This window comes from Antechinus flavipes, chromosome 2 (genome assembly GCF_016432865.1).
Source record: "Antechinus flavipes isolate AdamAnt ecotype Samford, QLD, Australia chromosome 2, AdamAnt_v2, whole genome shotgun sequence".
Classification (NCBI taxonomy): domain Eukaryota; kingdom Metazoa; phylum Chordata; class Mammalia; order Dasyuromorphia; family Dasyuridae; genus Antechinus; species Antechinus flavipes.
In genome coordinates, this window is record NC_067399.1 from 141,667,680 (window position 1) to 141,695,551 (window position 27,872).

At 40.2% G+C, this 27,872-nt stretch overlaps 1 protein-coding gene across 5 annotated transcripts; it reads right to left on the bottom strand.

The window, feature by feature from the left end:
* Positions 1 to 67: 67 nt before the first annotated feature.
* Positions 68 to 14,876, bottom strand: NUDT18 (nudix hydrolase 18). 5 transcript variants are annotated; one of them, XM_051975681.1, is made up of 4 exons: positions 14,126 to 14,876; positions 12,796 to 12,858; positions 1,752 to 1,965; positions 68 to 1,578 (listed from the first exon to the last, which is right to left on the bottom strand). In XM_051975681.1, exons 2-4 carry the CDS (start codon positions 12,805 to 12,807, stop codon positions 983 to 985), a joined length of 822 nt encoding a protein of 273 aa, XP_051831641.1. In that variant the 5' UTR covers positions 12,808 to 12,858; positions 14,126 to 14,876; the 3' UTR covers positions 68 to 982. The 5 variants fall into 5 exon arrangements, with proteins under 5 accessions (XP_051831641.1, XP_051831640.1, XP_051831639.1 ...); XM_051975680.1 differs by lacking the exons at positions 12,796 to 12,858; positions 14,126 to 14,876 and adding an exon at positions 5,965 to 9,005 and having other exon boundaries at positions 68 to 619; positions 956 to 1,578; XM_051975679.1 differs by lacking the exons at positions 12,796 to 12,858; positions 14,126 to 14,876 and adding an exon at positions 5,965 to 9,005 and having other exon boundaries at positions 68 to 619; positions 952 to 1,578.
* Positions 14,877 to 27,872: the final 12,996 nt, after the last annotated feature.

Below are 27,872 nucleotides of genomic sequence, written 5' to 3' on the forward strand. Positions count from 1 at the left end.
CTCCTTGGGCACTGTAACTAACACATCCCCGCTTCTGTTATACACCCACCCAGGAAGACTTCAAAGGGAGCTTCATTGAACATTTATTAAGCACTTATATACTAAGTGTTTATTAGAGGCATAAAGGGTTGAAAAAGAAATAGTCCTGCTCTCAAGGAGTTTACATTCTACTGTGGGGATAGACAGACAAAGAAGCATAACACAAGGGAAAGTGAAAAAGAATAATGGAGTCAGTGACTGTTTCACAGAGAAGGCGGCACCCGAACTTATCCATGAAGTAGTCAAGGATCCCAAGAACTGGAGATGAGGAAGTGCATTCCAAGCTTAAAGGAAACCTCATGTAAATACACAAAGCTGGGAGATGAGTTCCATAACAGCAGGCAGTCTAGTATGGCCGGAATGTAGACTTCACCAAGGGAACAAGTACGCAAGAAGGCTAGAAGCCTAAGTGCAAGTCAGACTGTAGAAGGCTTTAGATGCCTGGTATAGAAGTCTATATTTTCTAATGCTATTTTTGAGCAGGGCAATGACATGGTCAGTCACCCAGTTGCTCAGGAAGAGGGCACGCTGCAGCAGCCTCCCATTTACCCTTCAACTGGCACACACACAGGCTTCAGCACTGTAGAAGAAGATAAAAGATGTTACCATTGGCAAGCTGGCCACAAAAGAGAAGTAGACCTGATTTCATCTGCAGCCAAGATGTTTTATAATCTCAGGCTCTATGATGGGTAGGCTTTCAATCTGCCTTAGGTGACCAGTGTTTGGGCTCTGAACTCTCTGCCCAAATTTAGTCAAAGTTCCCATTGGCAAGCAAAAAGCAGCACTAGGGAGTGGAAGGAGGATAGTGGCCTGAGAACCTACAGGTCCCTATTCACCCCCCTTCCCAGAAGATTTCTGTGGGCTCAACTCCCAGGCATCCTAGGAAATTCAAAACCATGTGGTCTCAGTTACCTACATGTGTGCCCATTGCCCAGCGGCTCAGCTAATTGTGAATTGGGACAACGGACACTTCTTGAAGTCTCTTTAGGAGGTGGCTTCTCATGTCTTCCTCTTCCACCTGCCACCAGCAGAAGTTGATTCCTTGAATCTCGGGTGGCTTGTTGAAGACACCTGGGTTTCTATAGGCCACTGTTACTAGCACATTCAGGCAGATCCCATCGGCCTGATTCTTGCCCAGGTGCTGCAGCCCCAGTACCCCCTGGGTCTTCACTGTCAACTGAGAGAGCGTCAGGCACTGCTGTAGGAGTCGAAACACCGACACCACAATGCTGCTATTCTGCTCTGATGGGGTGAGTCCACAGGCTGTGATGGGCAAATGGAGACTGCCTTCTGTACCTGCCAACACCCATATATTCTTGGCACTGGTAAAGGCAGCTATAAGCCTCTGGCAGATAAACTTGCAGGGAAGCTCTTGGGGCAGAGTAGGAGGATGTTTAGCTTGTTGGAAATAGTGGGAACCCAGTTCTATGAGGGGCAGGATGTCATGGGAACGGAGCGGGGTGGGCAAGGCTGCTTGTGGATACCAGCCAGCTTGGAGGGACTCCTTATCTGCCTCCTCAGAAGTCTTGAGGATCCCACCTGAAAGAATGAAGAAGGGAGAAGGAAGCATCAGAGGTAAAGGAAAAAAGATGCCCTCTTTGGCAGAAAGATTTATATCAATCATTTTAGGTTTGCCTGTCTGTGGGGTCTGAGGAAATAAAAGGGGAGTGGGGTGCTCCCCACCCACTGCCTACCATGCTGTGAAGGAGTACCTGTGGGACGGGCAAGGAAAGCAAAGCGGATCCAGCGGGGACCTCGCTCCTCCACTGCCAGCAGCGTCAATGGCTCACATTCTAGGCCTGCCTCCTCCTTCACCTCCCGTCTCAGTGCCTCCAGAATGGTTTCCCCAGGCTCCATCCTCCCAGCAGGTAGATACCAAGACCCATGGCACTCTCTTTTGGCTTCCTGGATCATTAACACTTCACCCTAGGGAAAGAAAGAGCACCTCCCTTCCCAATTGTCCATCCTTTCCATGACCCAATTGTCCAGCCCGCCATGATCAATTTTCAGGCAAAACAAATAGCACGCTCCCTCATATCAAAAAGGTCCCTCCCAAAACCTCTGAGCCCTTCCCTCCCCCATCAGAAACTTAAAGAGACGCCGCAAATACTAGAGTTGGGATGAATGTAGCAGGCAGGGAAACACTGAAGCACTGTTTGCTAGGTTTGCCCCTGCTCTTCCAGAGCATCTGAAATTCTGACTCCCCGTTTTTTCCCACAAGTTCCCTCTGGAAAGTAGGTGCCAGAATTTCAGAGTCTCATCCAGGGTTTGGAAGCGCTCGACGTCAGGCCTGTGCCTTGTTCCCAATGTGTGTCTGCATTTCTCTCCCGGCTAGATTTCAAGCTATTAAGAAACGTCAGATTTGTTTGGAAGGTCCTACCTCACAGAGCAGTGTGGATCGAGTGAGATATGTGTGCACAAGTCCCCGCGGCCCTCCCTCTGGTGATCCCCTCCCGTATCCTGTCTGCACTTAGCCTGTCTGTGCTCGGCCGCGTGCGTGTCGACTCTCCCATGGCTGGGAGCTCCTTGAGAGCAGGGGCTGAGTTTTTGCCTTTTCTTGTATCCCCAATACTTACCACAGGCCCTGACACACTGTAGCTTGCTTGTCAATCGGCTTTAAACCTTACAGGGCAAACCTTAAAGGGCTATTCAAATGGCAGCTGTCATCATCCTCATTAGTCTGACACCGTGGGCCTCCCAAATCCTCTCCTGCCTCAACTCTGAGACCTTCCTCCCACGGCCTCTCACTTGGGTGGTCAAATCTTAGACGCTGCCATTACTTGAAACTGCTTCCCCTTGGCGATCACTGACTGCGAAATTTCCATTTCTGACATAACTCACTCCCCCAGATCTCTGGTCAGCTGATGCCCTCCTGTTCTGTCAGCACGTCCTCTTCTGACCGGTCTCCCTACCTAGTCTTGACCACCGGTGCAACCCTTGCAAGTTCTGCTCCCCTTCCTCCTTTGCCTTTCTGTCACTTTGTCCTGCTCATTTAAAATGCTGGATAAGGATGATTCCCCTTCTCTGCTCCTATTCCTCAACTGCTTTAACAAAGTGAAGAAAGTGATGGAAAGGCCCAGATGGGGTCCTACAATGGAAGCTAACAACCTTCACCCGGGCCCTCCCTTGAGGCGGGGCAATCATTCTGCTTCCGGCTACTGATGCCCATTCCCCTCCCCAGCTGCTCCCAACCTCCTTTCTCCTCAAACCCACTCACTGTCAGTCCTTGGCCTCAATCTTCCCAGGCAAGCAGGAGATGAAGTCATCTGCCTGAAACTTCCCCCGAGTCCCCTCCTCCACGCATCTGAGCAAATAGCCATACCCTCCTCCTTTCCTCTGGCTCCCCTCCTGGCCCGGGACCTGGGTCCGTCCTCCCTCCGCCCCCTCCCGCCCAGGACCTCTTCCATCTCAGCGCTCTACCGCTTTACTGACACCTTTCCTTACAAACACATTTCCTCCAACTTCAAAACAAACGCACACCCTTCGAACTCAGCCATGCTCTCCAATTAGCCTTCTCTGCACAGAGAATGGTTACATGCTTCTAACTTGTCTTTTGACCACCATTCACTTTCTAATCTCTCTGGTAGCTCCTTTTCCAGCTCTTTAAAAACAAGGTGGGTGGAAGAAACTCCACAATTCTCTTTTCTCAGTATCTGCATGTCTCTCAGTTACTAACTCTCAGTATCTGTCTCTTAGTGCCTGCTTCTGCCTTTCTTTACCTCTTGACAACTATCTCTTAGTATCTGTACCTCTGCCCATCCCCCTGCTCTCTCCCTCCCTCCTTCTCTAGTGTCTCTCTCATCTCTTTCCCTCTCTAGCTCTCCCTTGCTCTTCCCCTGTCTCCATCTCCCACTCTGTGTGTGTGTGTGTCTGCATCTCTCCCTTTCTGTCTCTCTTATCTCTCTCCTTTCTCCTTCTGTCTCTCTGTTTCTCTTGGTGTCTCATCTCTCTTCTCTCTTTCTTCCCCTCTGTTTCTTTCTGTCTCCCCCACTCTGTCTCTCTTTCCCTCTCTCTCTTCCCATCTTTCCATTTCCCCCCTCTCTTATCTCTCCTTCTCTGTCTCTCATCTTTCTCTCCCTCTCTCTTCTCCTGTCTCTTTCTGTTCCCCTCTTCCTCTCTCTTTTGCTCTCTTCCTGTCTCTTTGTCTCCCCCGTTTCTCCCTCTCTCTCTTCCCATCTTTCCATTCCCCCCCTCCCCCTCTCTTATCTCTCCTTCTCTGTCTCTCATCTTTCTCTCCCGCTCTCTTCTCCTCTCTCTTTCTGTTCCCCTCTTCCTCTCTCTTTTGCTCTCTTCCCCTGTCTCTTTGTCTCCCCACTCTGTTTCTCCCTTTCTCTCTCCTGTTTGCTGTTTCATGTCTTTCTTCCTCTCTCTCTTCCCCTCTCTCGTCTTTTTGTCTCCCCCTCTCTGCCACCTTCCCCACTTTCTCTCTCTGTATCTCTCTCTCTGTGTCTCTCATCTCTCTTCCTCTATCTGTTTCCCCTCTATCTCTCCCTCTCTGTCTGTCTCTCTCTCTCCCCCCATCTCTGTCTTTCTACAAACTTTCCCTTGATGATTTCATCAACTTTCATAGCTTCCATTTTCACCCCAAGGCAGATGACTCCCAAATCTTTATCTCCCTATTTTACTCCTCCCATGCATGCCAATCCAGGCTTCCAACTGCCTGCTGGATACCTCCCATATCAAGATGTCCTGTCAGTACTTCAGAGTCAGTGTGTCCCAAACTGAACTCATCATCCCGCCTCCAAAACCTGCTCTTCTTCCTGATTTCTCTCTTTCTGTTAACTATACTGTCATCCTCCCAGCCACACAAAATTGTAAACCTCAATAATCTTTAATTATTCCTCCTCTACTTGAGGCAGTTAGGTGGTAAAATGAATAGAATACTGGACAGTCAAAAGAAGTGAGTTCAAATTTGACCTGAGACTTGCTATGTGTGAACTTAAGGCAAGTAATTCAACTTCTATCTACCTCAGTTTCCTCAAATGCAAGATGAGGGTAATCATGGTATTTACTTCCCAGGGTTGTGGTGGAGATCAAACAAGATCACATTTGTAAAGTACTTGACATATAACAGGGTTTAATAAGAGGGGTCTCTTCCCTTCCCCCAATATGTTCAATAAACATTTGTGTACCCCAATTGAATATATGTTCTTTGAAGACAGGAGCTGTTTTGTCTTTTTGTCTTTAAATAACCCCAGCATGTGGTAAAAAAGAGATGTTTAATAAATGCCTCTTTTCTCTTTTCTCCCCTTCCCCAAAACCTATTCAACAAGCATTTATTTCCACCCCCCCATAAAATATAAACCCTTTGTAGACAGGGATTGCTTCATCTTTTTGTCTCTGTAACCCCAGCATGTGGCACATAATAGATGCTTAATAAGTCCTTGCTGAGCAGCTGGACATTTGCTAAAGGTGTTCCCCTTTATTCAGGACCAGTTCAAGAGCCAGTCACAAAGCTTTCTCCAGGCATTTTGTCTGGATCTTTTCTATGCATTTATCTTATTCTAATTTGCAAGTGCTGGCTTGCAAGCTCCTGGTGGGGAGGGATCGGATCTTGTTTCTCATCTGTCTCCTTAGCCCACGTATGTGTTTAATAAATAAATAAAACGTAGAGTGGAATCCTCCATGCTTGCCTCCCCTGTGTCAGCTACCACAGTGTGGTGTGCCTACCAGATATTCAATAAACGTTTGGGGTGAATATTCTTCTTCTTTGGGTGACACTCCTACTAGGCACTTAATAATATGCTGGTTTGGGCTGGAATGAGAACGGCGTCTGACTCTCCAGTCACCACCTTGCCCATTAGGGGGTCCTTTCTCCATCTCTTTCCCAAGCCCATGGCTTCAATGGTCCGGCCTCTAGGATCCTCTACCTGGGGGTGCCTGGTCCCAAAGGACTTTAGCGTCGGGATCCTGGCTGTCTCTCACCTGGTCGTTGAAGAAGACAGCCAGCACGATATAGGAGACATTCTTCCTGAGCTGCACGGGCACAGGTGAGACCTTTCGGGGCACAGAGTCATACTCCAGCACGGGCAGCCCCTGGCCCCCCAGCACGGCCCTCAGATCCCCTGCCAGGCCTGAGGATGCCATGGGCAAGGGCCGGGGGGAGGAGGATGCAGGGATGGGGAGAGGAGGGAAAGGCTGGGACCCAGAGGGTGGGGACCACACTGGATCACGTGGGGGGGAGTGGTTGGGGTGGAGCAGGGACTCTGGACCGGAGGGGACAGGTGGAGGAAGCCCCACGAACAAAGATGGAAATGGGTTAAAAGAAATGGGACCTCGGGCGCACGGGACAGACTAAAGTCCAGGGCTAAGGACGCAGGAAGATCAGGGTCAAGGTGAGGGTCAAGGTCAGAGCCAGCTCTCCGGCAGGCCCAAGCCCGGCCGGAGGAGGGGGGAGTAAGAAGGGGGAGGGGACATCAGGGCCTGGTCGGGTTCCCTCCTCCGGCCCCTCCTCTCTCGGGAGACCCAGCCGGGCCCCCCCGCCCCCGCTGCTGTGATGTCACTCTACTCCGACCCCACCATTGGTCTGCTGGAGCCCTTTAGAACAAGGAGGTGGAGACTGTTCTTAAAGGAGCCGAGTCCGCGGAGTGACCGTTCAGACTTCCGCCCAGCTCGCGCTGCCCCTCCGCTTCTCCCTTCCGCGGCGCGATGACGTCACCATCCCTGAGGCCCGCAGGTGACTTCGGAGTGACGTCATAGAAAAGCGGGGACAGCCTCTGTCCGACCTTGGCCCGCCACACCCCGGCTCTCTCCTTCGCCCCCTCCCCCTTGCATCCCAGGCCGACGCAGCCACGCACGCATTTCCTCCTCTGGGACCCCTGAAACTGCGCCCCGCCTTGCCACGCCTCGCAGCCGTCCTCCCTGGCCCTTCCTGGGGCCAGACGGAACGGGGTCAGCCTCTCTTCGGCACGTCAGCCCAACTTGCACCCCACGCCCCCGCTGTCTGTGCAAGCTGAGCCCCCCATTCCTCCCCACCTCCGGGCCGGGCGCTCTTCCCCGCGTCCTGGGGGCCTTTGGATTCTGACACCGGCAAACTACCTGTCTTGTCTTTGCCAAAGTGTGACCGCGGAGCCCCAGATGTGCTCGGGGCGGGGGGCGGCCTTCCAGGACAGGGGAGCCTCTCCCCAGACTTGCAGGCTAGTGCTCGTCCGCTCACGGGGATAGTCTGTGGGCGCTTTTGTCTAACACTGAGCTTGCAGAGCCCCGGAATCCTCAGGATTTTTTTTTTTTTGTCTACAATTATTTTATTTTTTAAAATTATTATTATTAAAGCTTTTTATTTTCCAAATACATGCATAGATAGTTTTCAACATTCACTCGTTCAAAACCTTGTGTTCCATATTGTTTCCTTCCCTGCCTTGCATTCCCTCCCTTAGAGGGCAAGTAATCCAATATATGTTAAATATGTGCCATTCTTCTATACGTATTCCCACAATTATCATGCTGCACAGAAAAATCAGATCAAGAAGGAAAAAACTGAGAAAGCAAACAAACATTCAATCACAAGACCATTGGAATTGGTCTGAATCACCTCATTGTTGAAAAAAGAAAGTCCATCAGAACTGATCATCGTATAATCTTTCTATTGCCATATACAAAGATCTTTCAAGATTTCTTCACCCCCAACTGCTGCCTTTTGTAATCCTACATTTGGACTTTGCGTGCATCCTTATTATTTCTCACTGAAGAAGGGCAGGTCAATGGTGAGATGATGGGGGGAAGAGAGGGAAAGAGGGCGGTCAGCAAGGTATCCCTGAGGGCCAGTGGCAAAGTCAAATAGACAGCGTAAGGATCCCTGTCAGCTACATGCTGACTTAGAAAACCATAAATTAACATTAGCTATGTCTTACTGTATTTTTATTTATTTTATTAAAATTTGTTTTTGTTTAATCTGGTCTACTTCTTGTTAAATTGTGGACCTACCTTTGGTACAGGCTAGTGCACTACCCATGGAGTCAGAAACTCCTCCCTCAATGACTAGCTGTGTGATCTTGAGCAAGTCACTTAACTACTCTGTCACCTGTAATACGGGGATAATAAGAACACCTCTCTCAGGCTGTTATGAGAAGCAAGTGAAATAATATTTGGAAAGCACTTTGCAAACCTCAAATTGCTATAGAAATGCTAATTATTATTATTACTATTATCTCTCTGACACATGTTGTCTAGAGGAATCGGGACAAGTTATTTAATCTGTAGGTACTCTTGGGAGCTCTCCAAGACTATGAGCTGAAGTGCTGACTTTCTTTGACTTGGGGAATTTCCTCATAGGAGAGTTGATTCTATCAATGAAATCATATCTCTAGTCCAAAAGCCCTAAATATCCCCATAGTTCTTGTCACTTAACCACTCTCCTTCCTATCTTGATGTCATTTACACATCTGATAAACAAACCAGTTATCCCTTCATCTAAGTCATTGATAAAAATTTGAAAACAGCACAGGGCCAAACTCTGGGCATATCATTGGTCCCATCACCATCCATGAATGTTTGTTATCCCAGAATAACCAAATTCTCTTATTTGACCCAAATCTCTCTCTACTCATCACTAAGCTTCATCCCTCTTAAACTTGTTTTTTCTTAACTTAGTCTACACTGCTAGATTTCCCATTTCCTCAGCCAGTACCATGGCCCTATTTGCCTTCTTTCCCAGTGTTCACACTATCTTTAAATCAGTTCAACTTTATGTTGTTTTCTTTCCTCCAGATCTCTACCTTCCCAATGCTCACCTCAAGTCAATTAACTTCTTTGTCATCTGTAATAGGACACCTATTTCCCAGGATTGTAATGTTGCTTCTGAGCATCTCAAACTCAACTTGTCAAAAATAGAATTCATTTTCTTTCCCACAAACCTCCTTCTTCCAGATTTCCCTACTATTGTTAATACTATTCCATCTCCAATTTCAGTGTTCAAATGATCGTCAATGTAATCCAAAATTTAATATCTTTTGTAGCTCAATTATTTCTCCACATAATTTGTTTTGTAATCACATTCATATATATGTATGTATATATACATATGCATTATTAATTATTTTATTATTATAGAATTTTATATATATATACTCTTTTTTTCCTCAAAAAAATACTATATTTGTTCCATTTTTATATTTGTGGCAAATTAATAAACTCCAAAGTATTAAATACTTATTATTCCTTATACTATTTCCATTATTAAGAGAACTTAAGACAAGTAATACACTGAAGCCTGACAAGTATGGGGGGATTTTCTGATTATGAATAAAATTAATCAGCATAAAACTATACTACTAAATCTCCAGCACTTAGTATAGTACTTTGTACATAGTGCTTAATAAATGTATTATTCATTTATTTATTCATGAGGTTGGGGAGGAAACACACCACCATTCTCCCAGTCATCCAAGCTCTCAAACCTCAGTGTATTCCCATTCCTCACTCCATATATCCAATCCATTGCCAAGTCTTGTCATTTTTACCTTCTCAATATCTGTCCTATTCTCTTCTTTCCATTCAGGTCCCCATTACCTCTCCCTTGGTGGTAGTTTTCCTGCCCCAGGTATCTCTCTAATTCAATCTATCTGTCATTCAGCTGCCAAAATTATTTGCCTAAAGGACATCACCTCCTTGCTCAGAGACCTCCAGTGGCTCCCTATTACCTCCAGAATCAAAGAGAAAATCCTCTAGTTTTTAAAGTTTCTTAGAACTTGACTCCTTGCTACCCTCCCAGCCTTCCTACATTGTACTCCCCTCATGTACTTTATTGTTAGTTCTTTGAAGAAGACACTCATCTCTTATCTCTTTGTCTTTGTATGGATTGCCCCGATGCCTGGAATGCTCTTCAACTGAAATTCCTCCTTCTCCAGCAAACCTTTCCCATAAATCTCATTGTGAATGCCTTCTCCTTTTAGATTACCTTCATGGACTCTCTTTGGTATGTACCTAGTTATTTACATTTACTCTTTCCTGTTTAAATGCTTGCCTCCTTTTCTTTTTTCTTTTTTAAGGTTCCAGCACTTAGCACAGTGCAGGGCACATTTCTAGCCAGCTAGATAGCACAGTAGATAGAGCACTGGGTCTGGAATCAGGAAACCTGAATTCAAATCCAGTTTCAAACATCAACTGTGTGATCCTGAACAAGTCACTTAACCTCTCTGCCTCAGTTTCCTTATCTGTAAAATAGAAATGATATTAGCACCTACCTTGTTGTGAAGATGAAATAAGAAAACAATTGTAAAGCACTTTGCAAACCCTAAAGTGCTATATATAAATAAATATATAAATTAAATAATTACTGACTGACTTGACTGTGTTTACCATATATTTTTCACATTAATTATCTGTCCCCACAAATAAGTAATATATATATAATAAGATATAAGCTCCTTAAGGTCAGACATTGTTTCATTTTTGTCTTTGTCCTTAGAACAAAGTAGGGACTTAATAAATGTTGCTTAGTTGAGTTGAATTGTGGATATGACAAATCCCTGCAGTCAGAGGTGTCCTGCAGCCAGCTCATACTATCTGGGTAAATACAACAAAAGCAAGATTTGATTTCTTGTTTTGTTGATTGTCCAGATTTAAGCAAGTTGTGGAGAAAACATTAATAATGCAAATTAAAACTAAGTGTATTCCATGCGCTTTTCTTCTCCTCATGGGGGGATCCAAGAGCTCCTTGTTAAACATTTACTAGGATACCTCTGTTTGTAGCCATTAAACTTCAAACATCAATGAAAGTAGAGTAGTCATTCAACCAGTTCTGTTTCCACTTAATTCTATGATCCGTTTCTCTCTGTGATACCTATTCCATTCTTCAAAAATTTTCAAAAATCAACCATAGATTAGCACTCACACTACAAGTTATTTTGGTAATCTGGGAGTAGTTGTTCTTGCCCTTGGGATAAAGAACCATTGAGGACAGCTCTTTCTTACTCATTTATTTACTCATTAATATATTTCCTCATTCACTTCACTCATCTATTAAATCACTTATTCATTCATTTTTCATCAATTCTTTACCATACTGACTCATTCACTCATTTATTTGCTCATTCATTCATTTACTGGAAAAAAAAAACTTATTCTGTTATATAAAGCATTGTAAGGAAAGATAAAATCTGGCTTTTCAGAGGTGGGATTTGAAAAATATAGAGGTTAATAAATCCTTGTTTAATTAAATTGAATGATGGTTAAGAGGAAAAGGAAGGAACAAGGAGAGCCTCCTTAGGTAAATGTTGAGAGCTAATGTTACTTGAAGTTTTTGGTCTTCCTATTCTGCATCCATCTTTTCAGGGGTTCTTTATGGGTCCATTTGGTGTTTAGGACCAAGTCTATGCTGTGGTATAACCCCACACTCTTCCCATTTTCTTTCTGTGTTCCCCACCCCCCACTCTCAAGCATCTGAGGTCCAGTAACTGCCCAAGGCTGCTTCTGCCTATAAGGATTCCCATGTTCACACTTGCCTCTCTTCCCTTGGACCTTTTCCCAGACGTTCCCTGTCTGCACTTGTACCTCAGAGCACCCTTAAAGCAGAGACCCTCTTCTATGCTCTTGTCACATTCATAGGCCTGGGCACACAGTAGGTAACTCAATAATAGATTTGTTAATTAATGGATCACCCACAATAGAGATTATTACCTGTTCTTCCCCATTCAGACCCTTCCAAGGTTCCCAGTGTCAAATGTAGAGAGTCCTGGGGCAGTGAGTCAGGACGCCAGGATTCCAGACCTATTCCACACACTTGCCTAGTGTGTGTTTGGGCCTCAGGTATTCCTGTCTGTAAAGTGGGGATGATGATCCCAATCTCCTCCCTGCCTCCCAGGGATGTGGTGAGAATGAATGAGATCATGTCTGGGCAGGGCATCGAGTGCCTCTGAGACCCAGTCTAAGATAAACACCCGGGTGGAATAACAGACTGCAAGAGGGAAGACATTTCCATAATGTTTGTTTTCTTTCTATCTTTCTTTCTTCCTTCCTTCTTCCTCCCTCCTTCCCATCCTTCTTTCCATCCTTCCTTCCTTCTCTCCTTCCTTCTTTCCCTCCCTCTTCTTTCTTTCTTTCTTTTTCTTTCTTTCTTCTTCTTCTTCTTCTTCTTCTTCTTTCTTCCTTCCTTCCTTCTTTCTCTCTCTTTTCTTTTTCTTCCTCTCAAACTTATTTTCTTTCCTTCCTCCCTTCCTTTCTTCTTTCTCTTCCTTCCTTTTCTTCATCTCTTTTCTTTTTTCTATTTCCCCCTTTAATTTTCTTTTCATTTTCTCCCTCCTTTCTTTTTTTTTCTTCTTCTCTATTCCTCTTTTTCTTCCTTCTCCTCCTCCCTTTCTTTCTTCTTCTGTGTTTCCCTCAGCTTGTAGATTTACACAAATTCCTAAATTCCTAGGTTTAATGTGGGATAATTTTGGGAATAAGTATACCTTAACAAGCTAGGGATTCTATCACAGTTCAACTGGGAACGTCTAAATTCTTCTTTCTTCTTTCCTTTCCCCTTCCTTTTCCTCTATTCTTCTTTTTCTGTCCTTTTTTCCTCCTCCTCCTCTTTCTTCCTTTCTTTTTTTTCCTCTGTTTCTCTCAGCTTATAGATTCACACAAATTCCTATATTCCTAGGTTCAATGTGGGGTAATTTGGAGAATAAGCATACCTTAACGAGCTAGGGACTCCATCACAGTTCTTATTGGGAACTTCTAAAAATCATCTGAACTTAGGTTTGTTTCTTATTAGCAAATTGGACAAAGAACATGCTTTTCAAAAGTTAAACATTTAATCAGGACTATAGGGAAGCCTACCTCAACAGCCATTCTCAAATAAGTAAGAATTCATTTCCACTTCTCACTTCCTATCAGAACAGCCTGGGAAAGAAAACAAAATCTCCAAGTCACATGACCCCAAAATAGGAAAGTAGAAAATGTATGTTCTTTCTCTCCTTCTCCATCTCTCTCTCCTTCTCCTCCCTCTCTCTCCTTTCCTTCCTTTCTCCCTCTCCCTCCCCCTTCCTCCTTCCCTCTCCTTCCCTCTCTCTCTCTCTGTCTCTGTCTCTGTCTCTCTTCAAAATCTGCTTCACTGTCTTTCTCTAAAATTTTCCTTGATGATCTCATCAATTTCTGTGGCTCGATTTTTACCCCAAGGCAGTTTCGACACCTTCTCGTAGCCCAGATGTCTGTTCATTTTACTCTGTGGGGTCTTAGAAACATGTCAGGACTTTCGAACTCCTGGATAATGACAGTGCAGTCTCTCCCCATGTGGCTGTATTTTTTCCTTCTGCCCAGAGGTTTCTGTCACTCTCCCAAAGTAGGTCTCTTTCCTCTCTACCATGCAACAAAAGCATAGTTTTTCCTGGGCAATGAAGTCCTGAGAATACCAGTCAGGCTTGATGTTGATATTGTAGTCCCTTCAATCACATATGACCCTATTAACTCCTACCCATAGTAAAAATAATTCTACTAGAGCAGCTCATTGGTTCAATGGATAGAGCACCAGCCCTGAAATCAGGAGGATCTGAGTTCAAATTTGACCTCAGACACTTAATACTTCTAAGCTGTGTGATACTGGCCAAGTCCCTTAACCCCAATTACCTCAGCATAAATAAATAATTTTACTCCTTAAAAATCACACTCAATGAATATATATTGTTATACTTCATAAACATCCATTAATTTGCATGAAAAAGTCAGTCAATTATCCTTGAGACAAATATCATAAGAAAGTATACAGTATATAATTTTCAATTAATATCTCCTATAGTACACAATCATATAAATTCCAATCATAGAGAAGTAATTTATAGCAAGCAGAGTTGCCTACGACAGATAGAATATATGTCACAAATAAGAAATGCTTATTTGATTTCTTGATCTAGTTGTCTAATGGATATCTTACACTCAACATATTTAAAACAGAACTCATTATCTTTTTTCCTAGATTCTCCCATCTTCTTAACTTACCTATCACTGTTAGAAGTATCATTATCTTTCCCTAACACAGGTCTCCAACCTTGATGTCATCTTTCACTCACTCTCATTCCCCAAATCTAATCATCATTTCTACCTTTATGGTATCTTTCATAAGTGCCCCTTTTTTTCTCTACATTGTCCCCACTTGCTTCTGACCCTTACTCACCTCATAGCTGGACAATTACATAGCTGGTCAGTCTTCCTCCCTCAAGTCTTTTCCCATTCTGATGCATCATACACAATTAAGTGATCCTAACTAAATTAACACAGGTCTGACCATATCACCCTCTCTGTACAGTAACTGTCAGTGGTTCTCTGTGATCTTCAGGATCAAAAATAAAACCCTCTGTTTGGCTTTTAAAGCCCTTTATAATCTGGTCTCTCTACATTTCCAGTCCTCTTATACCTTATTCCTTTCCATGGACTCCATGTACTTTGTGATCCAGTTACATTGGCCTCCATGCTGTTCCTTGCACAAGACACTCCATCTCCCTGCTCGGGACATTTTTTACTGGCTGTCCCCCAGGCCTGGAATGCTCTCCTTTCATGTCTCCAGCTCCTGATCTCTTTGGCAACTTACAAGTCTTAGTCAAAATACCACCTTCTGTAATAAAACTTTCCCAGTCCCTCTCAGTGTTAGTGCCTTCCCTCTGAGGTGTTTTTCCCTCCAATATATCCCATATATATTTTTGTACATAGTTATTTATATGTGTTCTCCCTCCCCCCCCCCAATTAGATTATGAGCTCCTTGGGAGCAGAGGCTATTTGTGTCTTTCTCTATATTCCCAATATTTAGCACAGTACCTGGCATATTTAATAAATACTTGTTGACTTGACTTGACATAGCCAGATGATATTAAGTCATAGTTGTTTTTTTCATTTAGAATTCATATTAAAATCTATACTCCATTAATGGATACCTTTTCTTTTCTTTTCTTTTCTTTTCTTTTTTTTTTTTAAACAAAATAAGTATTGTATCTTCATCTATGATCCCAGGGACATCGCATTCCAGCCTGGTCCCTGGCCAGTCTTTGTATTTGTCATATTGTCACATCTATACCCCTTGTCTCTTGGGGCCTTATGGGTGAGTCGATATCCTCAGGCTTATTGATCTGCAATCCTAATTTTGGGCCTATTAAATGGTCTAAGTTGAAAACCACTGTTTCCAGGCCCAGATGAATCAGGTTCTGTGGAGAAGAGAATGTCCATAACTGGTATGTGGGCTAGAAAAAAGACAGCTTCTGGAGTCAGTTATCCCCCCGGATCTAAGTAGATCTTCTAGGGCAACCTTAATAGGGCTCCTCAGCCTTCAAGAAGTTGCCAACATAACTTTCAATTAATATTTCCTATAGTACACAATCACATAAATTCCAATCATAGAGAAGTAATTTACAGCAAGCAGAGTTGCTTACAGCAGATAGAATATACAGATAGAATATCTTGATCCATATTCTCCCCATATAGCCCATCATTTGTTTCTATATTCCAGGGAATCTTTCTAAATTCCCGGGGGAGAATAGGTATTGGTCTTGCAGGGCTTCACTCACTCTCTGGGTTGATTTAATAGACTGGCAAATTACCCATTTTTTTAAACTTAGTGAGACAGCTAAGTATTAGAGTGGAGAGGAAAAATTTGGAATCAGTAAATCTCAAGTTCAGATTCTTGCAGCAGATTCTTCCTAGCTCTGGAACCTCAGAAGGCCACCTAACCTCTCTCAGCCTGTTTTCCTATCTGTAAAAAGGGCAGAGTAATAGTATCCAATTACAGGATCATTGTATTGATCAAATGAGATAACATGTAACTAAATAAGTTACATAAGATATATTATAAGATATGATATATTACTATAAAATAAAATACTAGGTATCATTTTCATTAATTACTTGGTATAGGATGACCATCCATTATCATGTCTTTTTCCTGAACATTAATAATGGTTTCTCAGCAGAACTCTACCTTCCAGTTACCTCCCTGAATGAGAATATTAGGGTATCATTTCTCCTTTACTAAGCTTTTCCTCAGCTGAGACTTCTTCAAATAATCTCTCAGTTGAGTGAAGAACTAGTTGGGACACTCCATATGTTTATATTCAAAGCTTCCAGACCTCTCTGCTTCAGACTCTCTACCCCATTATGCTCCCAACTTGGGTAGTCTCCCCTCCCTCCTTTAAGCTTTCTTGTACGTATTGTTTTATATTAAAATGTAAGCTCCTTGAGGGTAGGGATTATCTTTCTTTATGCTTATAATTATATTCTCATGTTTAGCTCAGTGTCTGCCACATAGTAAGTATTTAACTAATGCTTATTGATAAGAAGATGAAGAATTATTATTCCTGATGGCATTATGCACACACACTGGATGTATTGACTCTAGTGAACTTACCCCTAAGGCCTCTGTCTTCAACCTGTTTTTCGTGGTGTAATTAAAACAGTCTGGCTATGGGGCTCCTTGAAGATGTAGTTTTAGACTTCTTGATGCTTGCCAAGGCTAGCACTAGTTTGAGCAGGATGTGGGTTATGTTCTTCCTGTCCCTTTCTAGAGGTAAAAAAGTCTATGAACACCAGCTTCAAAGACTTAGTGCTTCTGCACATGCTTTTCTGGCAAGCAGTAGAGTCAGTTTATCACCTTTCTTGGAACACATTGAATAGAGGGCTCACACTTATGGAAATCCCCTACCACCAGGGTTGATAGAACCTGGCCAGTAAAAGCCTCCCTCCAGAATTTCGTCTGGCCCCAAGAGAGTCCAGGAGCCCACCAACATGGAGTGCTTTCTTAGATGGTAGACTTTTGGTGTTAGCAATTGCCTTCTTTTTGTACCTAATATGGGTTTGGTCATTGTTTAGTTCAGCACTCCATAGCACAATTTTATCCTTGAATTCCTACTTGGACAGGTAGTTTCTGGGGAGCTAAGCTTGAGTCAAAGGTCGTGTTCCTTTTTCTTAGCCTGAATCATTTTGTGTAGATATTCCTGCCACATCTATGTACTCTACCAATCATCCAAGGATACTAGATAAAGAGAGCACTGGCTTAGTACTATCATTTACTTGGTTGCACTTTCTTGTATTAATGACCTTCCTTCCTTCAGGTTACAGGCTACTTTTGCTACCTCCCACGGGATCACCAAGGTTTCTGATGGGTAGGCTTTCCAGATAGGACACCTACATCCAAATTAGTCTTCCCTGGCTGATAATGAATGCTGAACTCATAGTTGGCCAGTGTTTGCATTTATCTCTGGCAGGTGTCATTCAATTTAGCACTTGTCAAAATATTATCCAGCAGATTATTACCCATCCATACTTAGAATTGAGACATACATTCTTGAAGCTTATCAGTGACAATGACTTTAGAGCCATGAATGTCAATGGAATGAATGTCAACCCACTGATAAGTGGATAGAATAACAAATCTCTCTATTGGCAAAGTGATAGATGGTGGCCATAGATTTCCTGGTATAAAACTGTTTCCAAGTCCCACAAGGCTTGCCTGGATCTGCAAAAGGCAGCGCTAATGCAAGTTGACCAAGTCCTTAAAAACCTGCTCACATTTCTTATCCCAACAATCTCTAACCAGTCCCAGAGAGCTTAGGGCAAGATTGCCCTGTCTTACCTTTTGTTCAACACTTGGTTGAGATCATTAAGAGGCTTTGAGATAATGATATACAGTGCTCTTCACATATCTCCAATAGTGGCCGTAAAATCCTAAGAAAAAATTTGGATGTAGTCAATTAAGTATTTTTATCTTTTCAGGGTCACCTATGGGACTCAGACACTGCAGAACTTATACTTTTTGAGTGGCAGATTTAGACAAGAAGCTTCATCTAATACCTTTAGCAGTCTTTTCTTATGCTCTTCCAATATTTTTTTCAAATACAATAGATTATCCAGGTACATAAGCCCCTCCAGCCAACAATGCATGTCACTCACGAAACTTTTTCCATGAATCACCAAAAAGTAGTTGAGTTCCAGAAATCCTTGGTACACATACATTCAGATTAGTAGAACCCCACTGGATGGAAGGTCCTCTTCTTTATCTTTAGCTGCCATAGAATTCTGATGATAGAGACCTCAGACTAAAAACCACTGGTTGTCCAGCAGACAGTCCAAAACATCTTAAATGTATGACAGTGCTCTGATTCTGATTCAAAGAGTGACGGTCCATTCATATCATGCTTTTCCCAGGCTCATTCTGTTCCACAATTGAGAGTGAGACATCCACACTACAAACCAGTCAGTAAGTCATCTCCATTTCTTTTGACTAACAGCCTTCAAAAAGTTCAGACATCACTAAATTGGATTTTGTGTGTTTTCCCTGAGTAAGCTTCTTATCTCACCCATGCAATGAGAATATATCAGCTCTTAAAAAACTGGTTTCTTCCTCAGATTATCCTTTCAATTCTCAGACTCTGGAGAGTATCCAAATCCACCCTTGAGTTGGAAGTTCTTGGAGACTCTCAGCCAAACCCTGTGCTCTATCTTCCTGTAAGCCTGTGCATAGGAGACACAAGGTGTTAAGATGTTTGGGGATAGAGCTAGCTCCGCATAGACTCTGCCAGTACTTTGAAGAGTTTGGACTTGGTCCCAATCAGCTCTGAAACTCCAGAGATATTAGCCTGCTCTGGATGTAGTAGGGTCATGATGTCCACCTTTGCTGAAGACACACTGTTCTGGTTCATTAAACCATTTTTGGTTTCTATTGTCACCTGTGGGACATAAGGGAGAAGGTTGGGAAGCAAGGAAAGCTTGTTTGTTTTTTGAATACTGTTTCCTCTCCTAGAGGTTTCAACAGAACCCTAATTGACATCTGGAGGCAGGATCTGCTGTTTTTATACCATCATCTGCACTTAATCTACAAATTCTTGAGAGCTATCTGAGTATTTGAAGGCCTTATTGGCACTTATAATTCAGTTCTTGGTAAGCTCAGAACTTTATTAGCCCTCTTCCTATTAAACTTTACTTACCTTCAGGTCCCTAAACAGAACTGAATTCTAGGTAAAGGAAAATTTCATGATACTAATAATTAATATCATTTATATGGCTTTTTAAGTTTTGCAAATAGCTAACATCTACATATAGTATTTTAAGATTATGCCCTTCAAGTTACTCCTAGAGACAGCTAGGAGGTATAGTAGATAGAGCCCAAGACTTGGGAATAGGAACAACCTTGCACACTTAGCCTCAGCAAGTCAATCAATATCTGCCTGATTCAATTTCCTCAATTGTAAAACAAGGATAATAATAACACAACTCCCAGGATTGTAAAAACCAAATGAGGTAATATTTGTAAAGCACTTAACACAGTACCTGCTGCACATGATCATTCTTTTCCCTTAACTAGTAATTATCTGAGGTAGGATTTGAATTCAGGATTTCTTGCCTCCCAAGTCCAGTATTCTATCCTCTATGTCACAGTTTCTTAAACTATGGTTCACAATCCCATATGGGGTAACATAACTGAATGTGCGGTCATGAAATTATAATTTATTATCAACAAATGTTTGATTTATATACCTATATACCCAGGGTCATGGAACAATTTCTCAGATGAAAAGGGGTCAGGAGGGGAAAAAGAAGCCCTGCTCTGTGTTGCCAAGCTAATATATTTCTCTGGCCCTTCCAGCTTCTCCCTAAATTCTTGCCCTCTCCCTTTTTTATTCCATTTTATGGAATAAAAGATTTTCCTTTCCTCAAAGACACCTCCTCCCAACACTCCACAAGGATTGGTCATGGAAGCTGTAAGACATTGCTTCTTGACATCCATCTAATCTTTCCTTTAAGATTCACTTTGTCTCACCTACATAAAATCTTTACTGACCTCCTTTCTCAATTGTCAATGTGTTTATTTGGTTCAAATTTGTGCTAAATGAGAACATATCCTTAAAACTTTATACTACTCTGTAAATGCTAGTCATCATTATTATTAACCATGATGATTTATTTGTTTATATATACTGGGTAAAATAAACTTAAGAATACACTGACTTTTGAGATACACGTATGTTATTTCCCTCTGGTACAGTGCAACTTCCTTCAAGGCAGAGACTGTCCCATGTTCCTAGCATAATATGTGATATATAACAGTTGTTGAAAAATGCTTGTTGAATGAAAAAAAAGTTTCTTGTGCCTAAATACATCTTTTAGTTTAAATAAATCCAATTTCCAAATGAACAAAATTCTCTTATGTCGTATTACCACTACCCCCAATATAGCAATACCTATTTCTTACTACCAATGGCCCATGTCCAAGTAAATCAGCAGTATGCTAAAGACTGTACCTAGAGGATCATTTGTTAGATTTCTTAGGATTTCTTGTTCAGACATAGGTCTGGCTGGATGTCTTCTGGGGTCCCTACTAGTTCTGAGATTCTGTAGCATATGTTAGATTTTGAAAACCATCCATTAGGGATTCAAATAGCAATATTTTGATGATCCTAGTAGAGAATTAGAAGTATATTATTTGTGTGACATTAAAAAAAAATTAGGACCATTAAGTTGAGCTACCAGGGCAGAAGAGCCAGGGATTCCACTCATGTGTCAGTGAAAGAATAGCTGTTCCTACAGCTGATGGATTCTTACAGACTATTCTCAGCAGAAAGTTCCCATATAACAGAGGTTCTTAATCTAGGGTATGTGAACTTTTTAAATGTAATATATATGTATATATTTATACACATATATAATAACTGTATTTCAATAGAATTGGTTTTTTTGTTAATTTTTATTCTGTGCATTAAAAATTATTCTGATAGATTTCAAAGGGGCTCATGGTACTAGAAAAGTTAAAGGCCTCTGAGTAGCTACCTTGACTTCTGCCAGCTTTTCTACATAAATTTGTCAGTTTTGAATTGGTCAGCATTTAAAGACCAAACATAACAGGTCAATGATTTCAAAATGAACAGCTTAACCAGGCCACTGTGAAACTGTTTTTATAGTTATCCTAGAGGCTATGATTGGTCCTTTTAAACATTACTCTAGACACAGAATATTTTTATTAGGACAATTCAGGTGGGTGAATTCCTGATGGTAGGCGCTAGCTAAACAAGTAGAGGCAAGGGGCAAGAATGGGAATGTAGAAGTTGGGGAAAACAAAAGAAAGTATCTGGGAGGAATTTCCTCATTGGCCAAATTGAATATTTGAATGCTATAAAAACACTGAACCAATAGAATTAGTATGATAAGTACTAAGTACTGAGAAGTAGCTAGGTAGAACAACAGACAGAATGCTGGGCCTGTCGGGTTATAAAGACCAGAGTTCTGACCCTGGGCAAATCATTTAACTTCTGACTTAGTTTCCACCTATGTAAAATGGGGATAATAATAGCACCTATCTTCCAAAGCTATTGAGAGATCAAATGAGATGATATCTGTAAATGCTTAGCTTAAGGTCTAGCATATAGTAGGTGCTTAATAAATGCTTGTTGCCTTCCTTCCAGAGTATATAGTAAGCCCCTAGTTTTACTTATCCCCAATACAGCCTATGACTCACTAAGTATTTATAAACACTTACTTTGTGCCAGTTACTATGAAAAATACTTTATAAATATTAACTTATTTGATCTTTATAAGTGCTGTCAACCCTATTTTATAATTGAGGAAATGGCGACGGACAGAAATTGACAAGGGTCACACAACTAGATGGGGTCTGAGGTAAGATGTGACCTTGAGTCTTCATCCCAATGGCTCCAGGCCCAGAGATCTACCCTCTCACCACTTACCAGCCTCTAGACTATAAAAAAAGCAGAGCCTCACTCATTACACAAATGTCAAGCTCCTGCATAGGCTCTAGGAGTTGATGCTATAAGTTTTGGTCATAAAATGAGTGTAATATAATTGCCACTTAGGTTCCATTGTTAAGCACACAAAAAATTTTGTATGTTTTATTTTCTTTATTACTAGACCCTAGGATGCTGTTCCCAGTTAGTTTTATTGATGCATGAGACCCTCCATCTTTGAGCCTATTTCTTTTTTTCATTGTTAGTCCACTGAACTTCAGCTTCTGGAAAACCAACTCTGAATTCCTTTGTTGGAGTCACTCAGCAGATCATTTCCCCATCAAGCTACAATGATAACAAATTACCCCTTGATTTTTTTTTTTTTTTTACTGTATTCTATTGACATTATTCCCGAAAATAGGCTGCTATGACCTCTATTTCCCAGGTATATAAATTGATACAGAATGAAATAAGTAGAACCATGAAAACAATATCTATTGATTATAACAATGTAAATGGAAAGATTAAAAACAACAAGACCAAACTGAATATTGTGTAATTATGATGGCCAAAATTGGCCTCAGAAAAAAGTTTAGAAAAATCTAACTCCCTCCCTCATTTGCAGAGGTGGAGGACTGTGGATATGTCGTGCAGGTAATGTCAGATATGGTTATGTTATCTTGGTTTCACTAAATTTCAGAATTATTTTTATCTATTTCATTAAATGTTTGCCAATTATATTTAAATTAATTTTAAGCGATTGTTTAAAATTTTTTTGAGTTCCAAATTTTCTCTCTTCTTCCCACTTCTTCCCCTTCTTTGATTGAGCAATTTGATTTTGATTATGCATGGGAAGTTATGCAAAACACATTTCCATATTAGCCATGTTGCAAGAGAAAACTCAGACAATTTTTTAAAAAATAAAGTAAAAAAGAGGTATGCTTCAATTTGCACTCAAAGGTCATCAGTTCTTTCTCTGAAAGTGGATAGCATTTTTTCATCTTAAGTTCTTTGAAATTCCCTTGGATCATTATCTTGGTCAGAATAGCCACGTCTTTTATAGTTGATAGTTGTTACAGTGATGCTATTAACCATGTTTTCCTGGTTTTCTCATTTTTTCATTTTGCATCAGTTCATCTAAGTCTTCCTGAGTTCTTCTGAAATCATTCTACTTATAATTTCTTATAGATAATTAAATATCACAACTTGTTTGGCTGTTATCCAATTGATGGGCATCCCTACAATTTCCAAATCTTTGCCACTACAAAAAGCTACTAAAATATTTTTGTACAAATAGCTCTTTTTCCGTTTTCTTTGATTCTGTGGGATACAGACCTAATAGCTGGGTCAAAGGGTATGCACAATTTTATAGCCCTTTCAGTGTAATTATAATTTGTTCTCCAGAATGATTGGAGTAGTTCATAACTCCACCAATGATGCATTTGTTTCGCAGCTTTTCCATATCCCCACTAGCATTTGTCACTTTCCTTTTCTTGCTATGTTAGCCAATCTGATAGATAAGAGGTGATATCTCAGAGTTGTTTTAATTTATATTTCTCTAATCAGTAGTGATTTAAAACTTTTTTTAATGTGACTATTGATAGCTTTTATTTCTCTTTTGAAAACTGCCTGTTCATATCCTTTGACCATTTATCAGCTGAAGAATAGCTCTTTTTTATATATAAATTTACCTCAGTTCCCTGTACATCTAAGAATGAGGCCTTTCTCAGAGAAACTTACTGCAAAAATTCCTCCCCATTCCATTTCCTGTTTTCCTTTTAATTTTAACTACATTGTATTTCTACTGTGATTCTATTCTATATGTGATTCTATATCCCAAAGAGATCTTAAAGGAAGGAAAGGGATCCACACGTGCAAAAATGTTTGTGGAGGCCCTTTTTGTAGTGACAAGAAACTGGAAACAGTGGATGCTCATAAGTTGGAGAATGGCTGAATAAATTGTGATATATGAATGTTATTGCATATTATTATTCTTTAAGAAACTATCTACAGGATGATTTCAGAGAGGCCTGGAGAGTCTTATATCAATTGATATGATATCACAACTTGTTTGGCTGTTATCCAATTGATGGGCATCCCTACAATTTCCTAATCTTTGCCACTACAAAAAGCTACTAAAATATTTTTGTACAAATAGCTCTTTTTCCATTTTCTTTGATTCTGTGGGATACAGATCTAATAGCTGGGTCAAAGGGTATGCACAATGCTAAGTGAAATGAGTGGAACCAGGAGATCATTGTGCATGGCAACAAGAAGATGGCATGATGATCAATTCTGATGGACATGGCTCTTTTCAACAATGAGATGATTCAGACCAGTTCCAATGATCTTGTGATGAAGAGAGCCATCTATACCCAGAGAGAGGTCTGTGGAAACTCAGTGTGGTTCACAACATAGTATTTTCACTCTTTTTGTAGTTGTTTGCTTGCATTTTATTTTCTTTCTTATTTTTTTTCTGATTTGATTTTATTTTTCTTGTGCAGCAAGATAATTGTATAAATATGTATCCATATATTGGATTTAACATATATTTCTACCATGTTTAACATATATTGGACTACTTGCCATCTAAGGGAGAGGGTGGGGGGAAGGAGGGGAAATTTTGGAACACAAGATTTTGCAAGGGTCAATGTTGAAAAATTATCCTTACATATGTTTTGAAAATAAAAAGCTTTAATAAAAAACAATAATTTTGACTGTATTGATTTTGTTTGGGCAAAATCTTTTTTAATTTCATATAATCAAAATGATCCATTTAATTTCCTACAATCCCCTCTATCTTTTGTTTGGATGTAAACTTTTATCTTATTCATAGATCTGACAGGCACATTTTTCCCATGCTCCTCGAGATTAATTTTGATGTCTTTCTTCTTTTCTAAATCATTTATACATTTTTACGTTATCTTGGCATACAGTGTGAGATGTTGGGCTATGACTACTTTCTCCTAAATTGTTTTCCAGTTTTATCAGCAATTTTTGTCAAATATTGATTTCTTACTCCAAAAGCTTGGTTCTTTAGGATTATCAAACATTACAGTTCTATGGTCATTTACTTAGGTCTTCATTGAAAATCTCATCGGCCTTTTATGTTGTTATTATGTGAATTTTTTTCTGGTCAGTAGTTGATACAAGTCTCCACAGTTTTCTCTGAAACCATCTCTTATGTATAATGATGCACATTAATATAATATGATTTGTTCAGCCATTCTCTGCCTTATAGGGACTCCCTTAGTTTCCAGTTCTTTGTCACTACAGAGTTGCTAATTTAGAACTATGTCCAAAGGACTGTGGAACTGAGTATATCTTTTGATCCAGCAATGTCACTGCTGATCATAAAAGTGGGGAAAGGACCCACGTATATAAAAATGTCTGTAGCAGCTCTTTTTGTGCTAAGGGATTGGAAATTTAGTGGATGCCCATCAATTGGAGAATGGCTGAATAGGTTGTAGTGTGTGAATGTGATGCAATATTGTTGTTCTATGAGAGATGATGAGCAGGCTAGGTGATTCCTGAAAGACCTGGGAAAACTTACTTGCACTAATGCTGAATGAAGTGAGCAGAGCTCAAAGAACATTATGTGATGATCAACTACGAATAGACTTAGCTCTACTCAGCAACGTGTTGATCCAAGACAATTCCAATAAACTTGGGATGGAAAATGCTATCTACCCCCAGAAAGAATACTATAGAGACTGAATGTGGATCAAAGCATACTATTTTCACTCTTTTGTTGTTTGTTTTTCTTTCTCATAATTTTTCGCCTGATTTTTCTTGCACAACATGACAAATATAGAAATATGTTTAAAAGGGGTGTACATTTATAACCTATAATAAATTGCTTGTTGTTCTGGGAGGGGGGAGGTGAGTAAGGAAGAAAAAATTTGAAATATAAAATCTTACAAAAATGAATGCTGAAGATATGTATTTGGAAAAATAAAATACTGTTGAGGGGGAGAAAGTTGCTATAAATATTTTTGTATATATAAGTTCTTTCCTTAATTCTTTGATCTCTTTGAGATACAGACTGGCAGCATTACTAGGTCAAAGGATATGCACAATTTAATAACATTTTGGGCTTAGTTCCAAATTGCCTTCTAGAATGACTGGACCAATTCACAGCTCCACCAACATGACATCAATGTGCTTGTTTTCCTGCAATCCCCCCAATTATTACTTTTCTCTTTTTTTCTTTTTATTAACATTGCTGATCTGATAGGTGTGAAGTAGAACCTCCAAATTACTTTAATTTATATTTATTTAATTAATTGGTGTTTGGGCAACATTTATTCATCTAGCTATTTTTTAAAAAACTAATTTCATATCTTCTAACCATTTATCAATTGAGAAATAGCCATACAGAGTAATTTTACAAGAAATTGAAACACAAAAAATGTGAAATGACTTTTTCAAGGTCAAGGGTCATAAGTAGCTGAGACAGAACTTCAGAGAAGGTTCTTTGATTCTGAATCCAGTTTGCAGATGGCACAAAGCTGAGAGATGTAGCTATCATTTTGAACAACAGACTCATGTTACAACAAGATTACTAATTTTTTTTAAAAGAGCTTTATTGCAGGGAGACACTTGAGATTAATGAAAATACATCACAATTTTCCAAATGCAACCCAGCCCATCTCTTCCTCTTATTCAATTCTGGGTCAAACTCATTGTCCATTTGTAGTACTTGTTAAAGATAAAAATGTCCTGATGAATTAGTTCAATAAACTGTTCTTTTAATACTCCTGTGGCTCTACAATTTCAATATTATGGATATTTACTCCAATAATGCAGACTATAACCCATCTCAATGATCTCTATCTTTTCTTTAATTCAATTTTATTTTGTTTTGTTGTTGTTGTTAGTTCTGAACTCTCTCCTTCTCTCTCCTCTATTCATTGAAAAAGCAAGAAAGAGAAAATCTATTATAACATGTAAAATCAATCAAAAATTTATCAAGGGTGCATTGTGTGAAAACATTATGCTTAGCTTTGGGAATAGAAAAGAGGCAAAAGACAGTTGCAAGCAAAACAAATGCCTTCAATTAGTAACGTTCAAAGATATCTCTATGTATATATGTACTTATATATTTGAATATGTATATACATATGTACATATATATGTATAAACAATCTGAGCTCCAGTTTCATCACCTTTGTATTTGGAGGTGATCGATATGTTTCGTTATGTATCCTCTGAGGATTATTATGTATCCTCTGGGGCTAGTTATTACACTGATGATTGTTCATAAGTCTCATAGCCGTTTGTCTTTTCAGTATTGTTGTCATTATATGAATTGTTCTCCTGATTCTTTTCCTTTGCATCAATTCATACAAATCTTCCCGTTTCTCTGAAACTATCCCTTTCATCATTTCTTACAGAATAAAACAATAGTATTCCATCACATTCATAAACCATAATTAGTTCCACCATTCCCCCAGTGACTGATCATCTCCTCAGTTTTCAATTCTTTGCCACTATGAAAAATTACTACAAATATTTTTGTAAATATGTGTCTTTTTCTTCTCTGATTACTTTGAGGTATAAACCTAATAGTGGCATTGCTGGGTCAAAGGACATTACAATCTAATAGATTTTCAAGCATAGTTACAAAATTTTTTTCAGAATGGCTAGACTGATTCATAACTCTATCAACAGTACATTAAAATGTTTGTTTTCAAAACATAACCCTTCCAACATTTGTCATTTTCTCTTTTTTGATAAGTTTTGGTAGTCTGATGAGTGTGAAGTGAAACCTTAGGATTGTTTTAATTGGCATTTCTCTGATTATTAATTATTTAGAACATTTTTTCATCTGACTTGAGAACTTGGGTTTCTTCCTCTGAAAAGTGCCAATTGACTACTTGTTAATTAGTAAATAGGTCTAATTTTTCTAAATTTGAATCAGTTCCCTATATAGCCTTGAAAAAATACTTCAGAGAAATATGTTGCATGATCCCCCTTTCATTTTTTCCTTTTAAAGATAATTTTAGCTGCACTGACTTTACTTGTGCAAAATACTTTTAAATTTATGTAATCATAATTATCCTATTTTCCTCCAGTGAACTTCTCTATCCCATTTGATCACAAATTCTTCCCCTAAATATAAGTCTGACAGGTAATTTCTTCGATGCTCCTCTAATTTATTTATGATGTCACCTTTTATATTTAAATTATGTACCCATGTAG

Excerpts from the sequence above, each read along its gene's own strand:
- NUDT18 (XM_051975680.1), bottom strand. The coding sequence starts at position 6,126 with ATGGCATCCTCAGGCCTGGCAGGGGATCTGAGGGCCGTGCTGGGGGGC. Across the intron at positions 1,966-5,964 it reads CTGTCTTCTTCAACGACCAG|GGTGAAGTGTTAATGATCCA; the intron begins GTGAGAGACAGC and ends TTCTTTCCCTAG. Across the intron at positions 1,579-1,751 it reads TTTCCTTGCCCGTCCCACAG|GTGGGATCCTCAAGACTTCT; the intron begins GTACTCCTTCAC and ends TCATTCTTTCAG.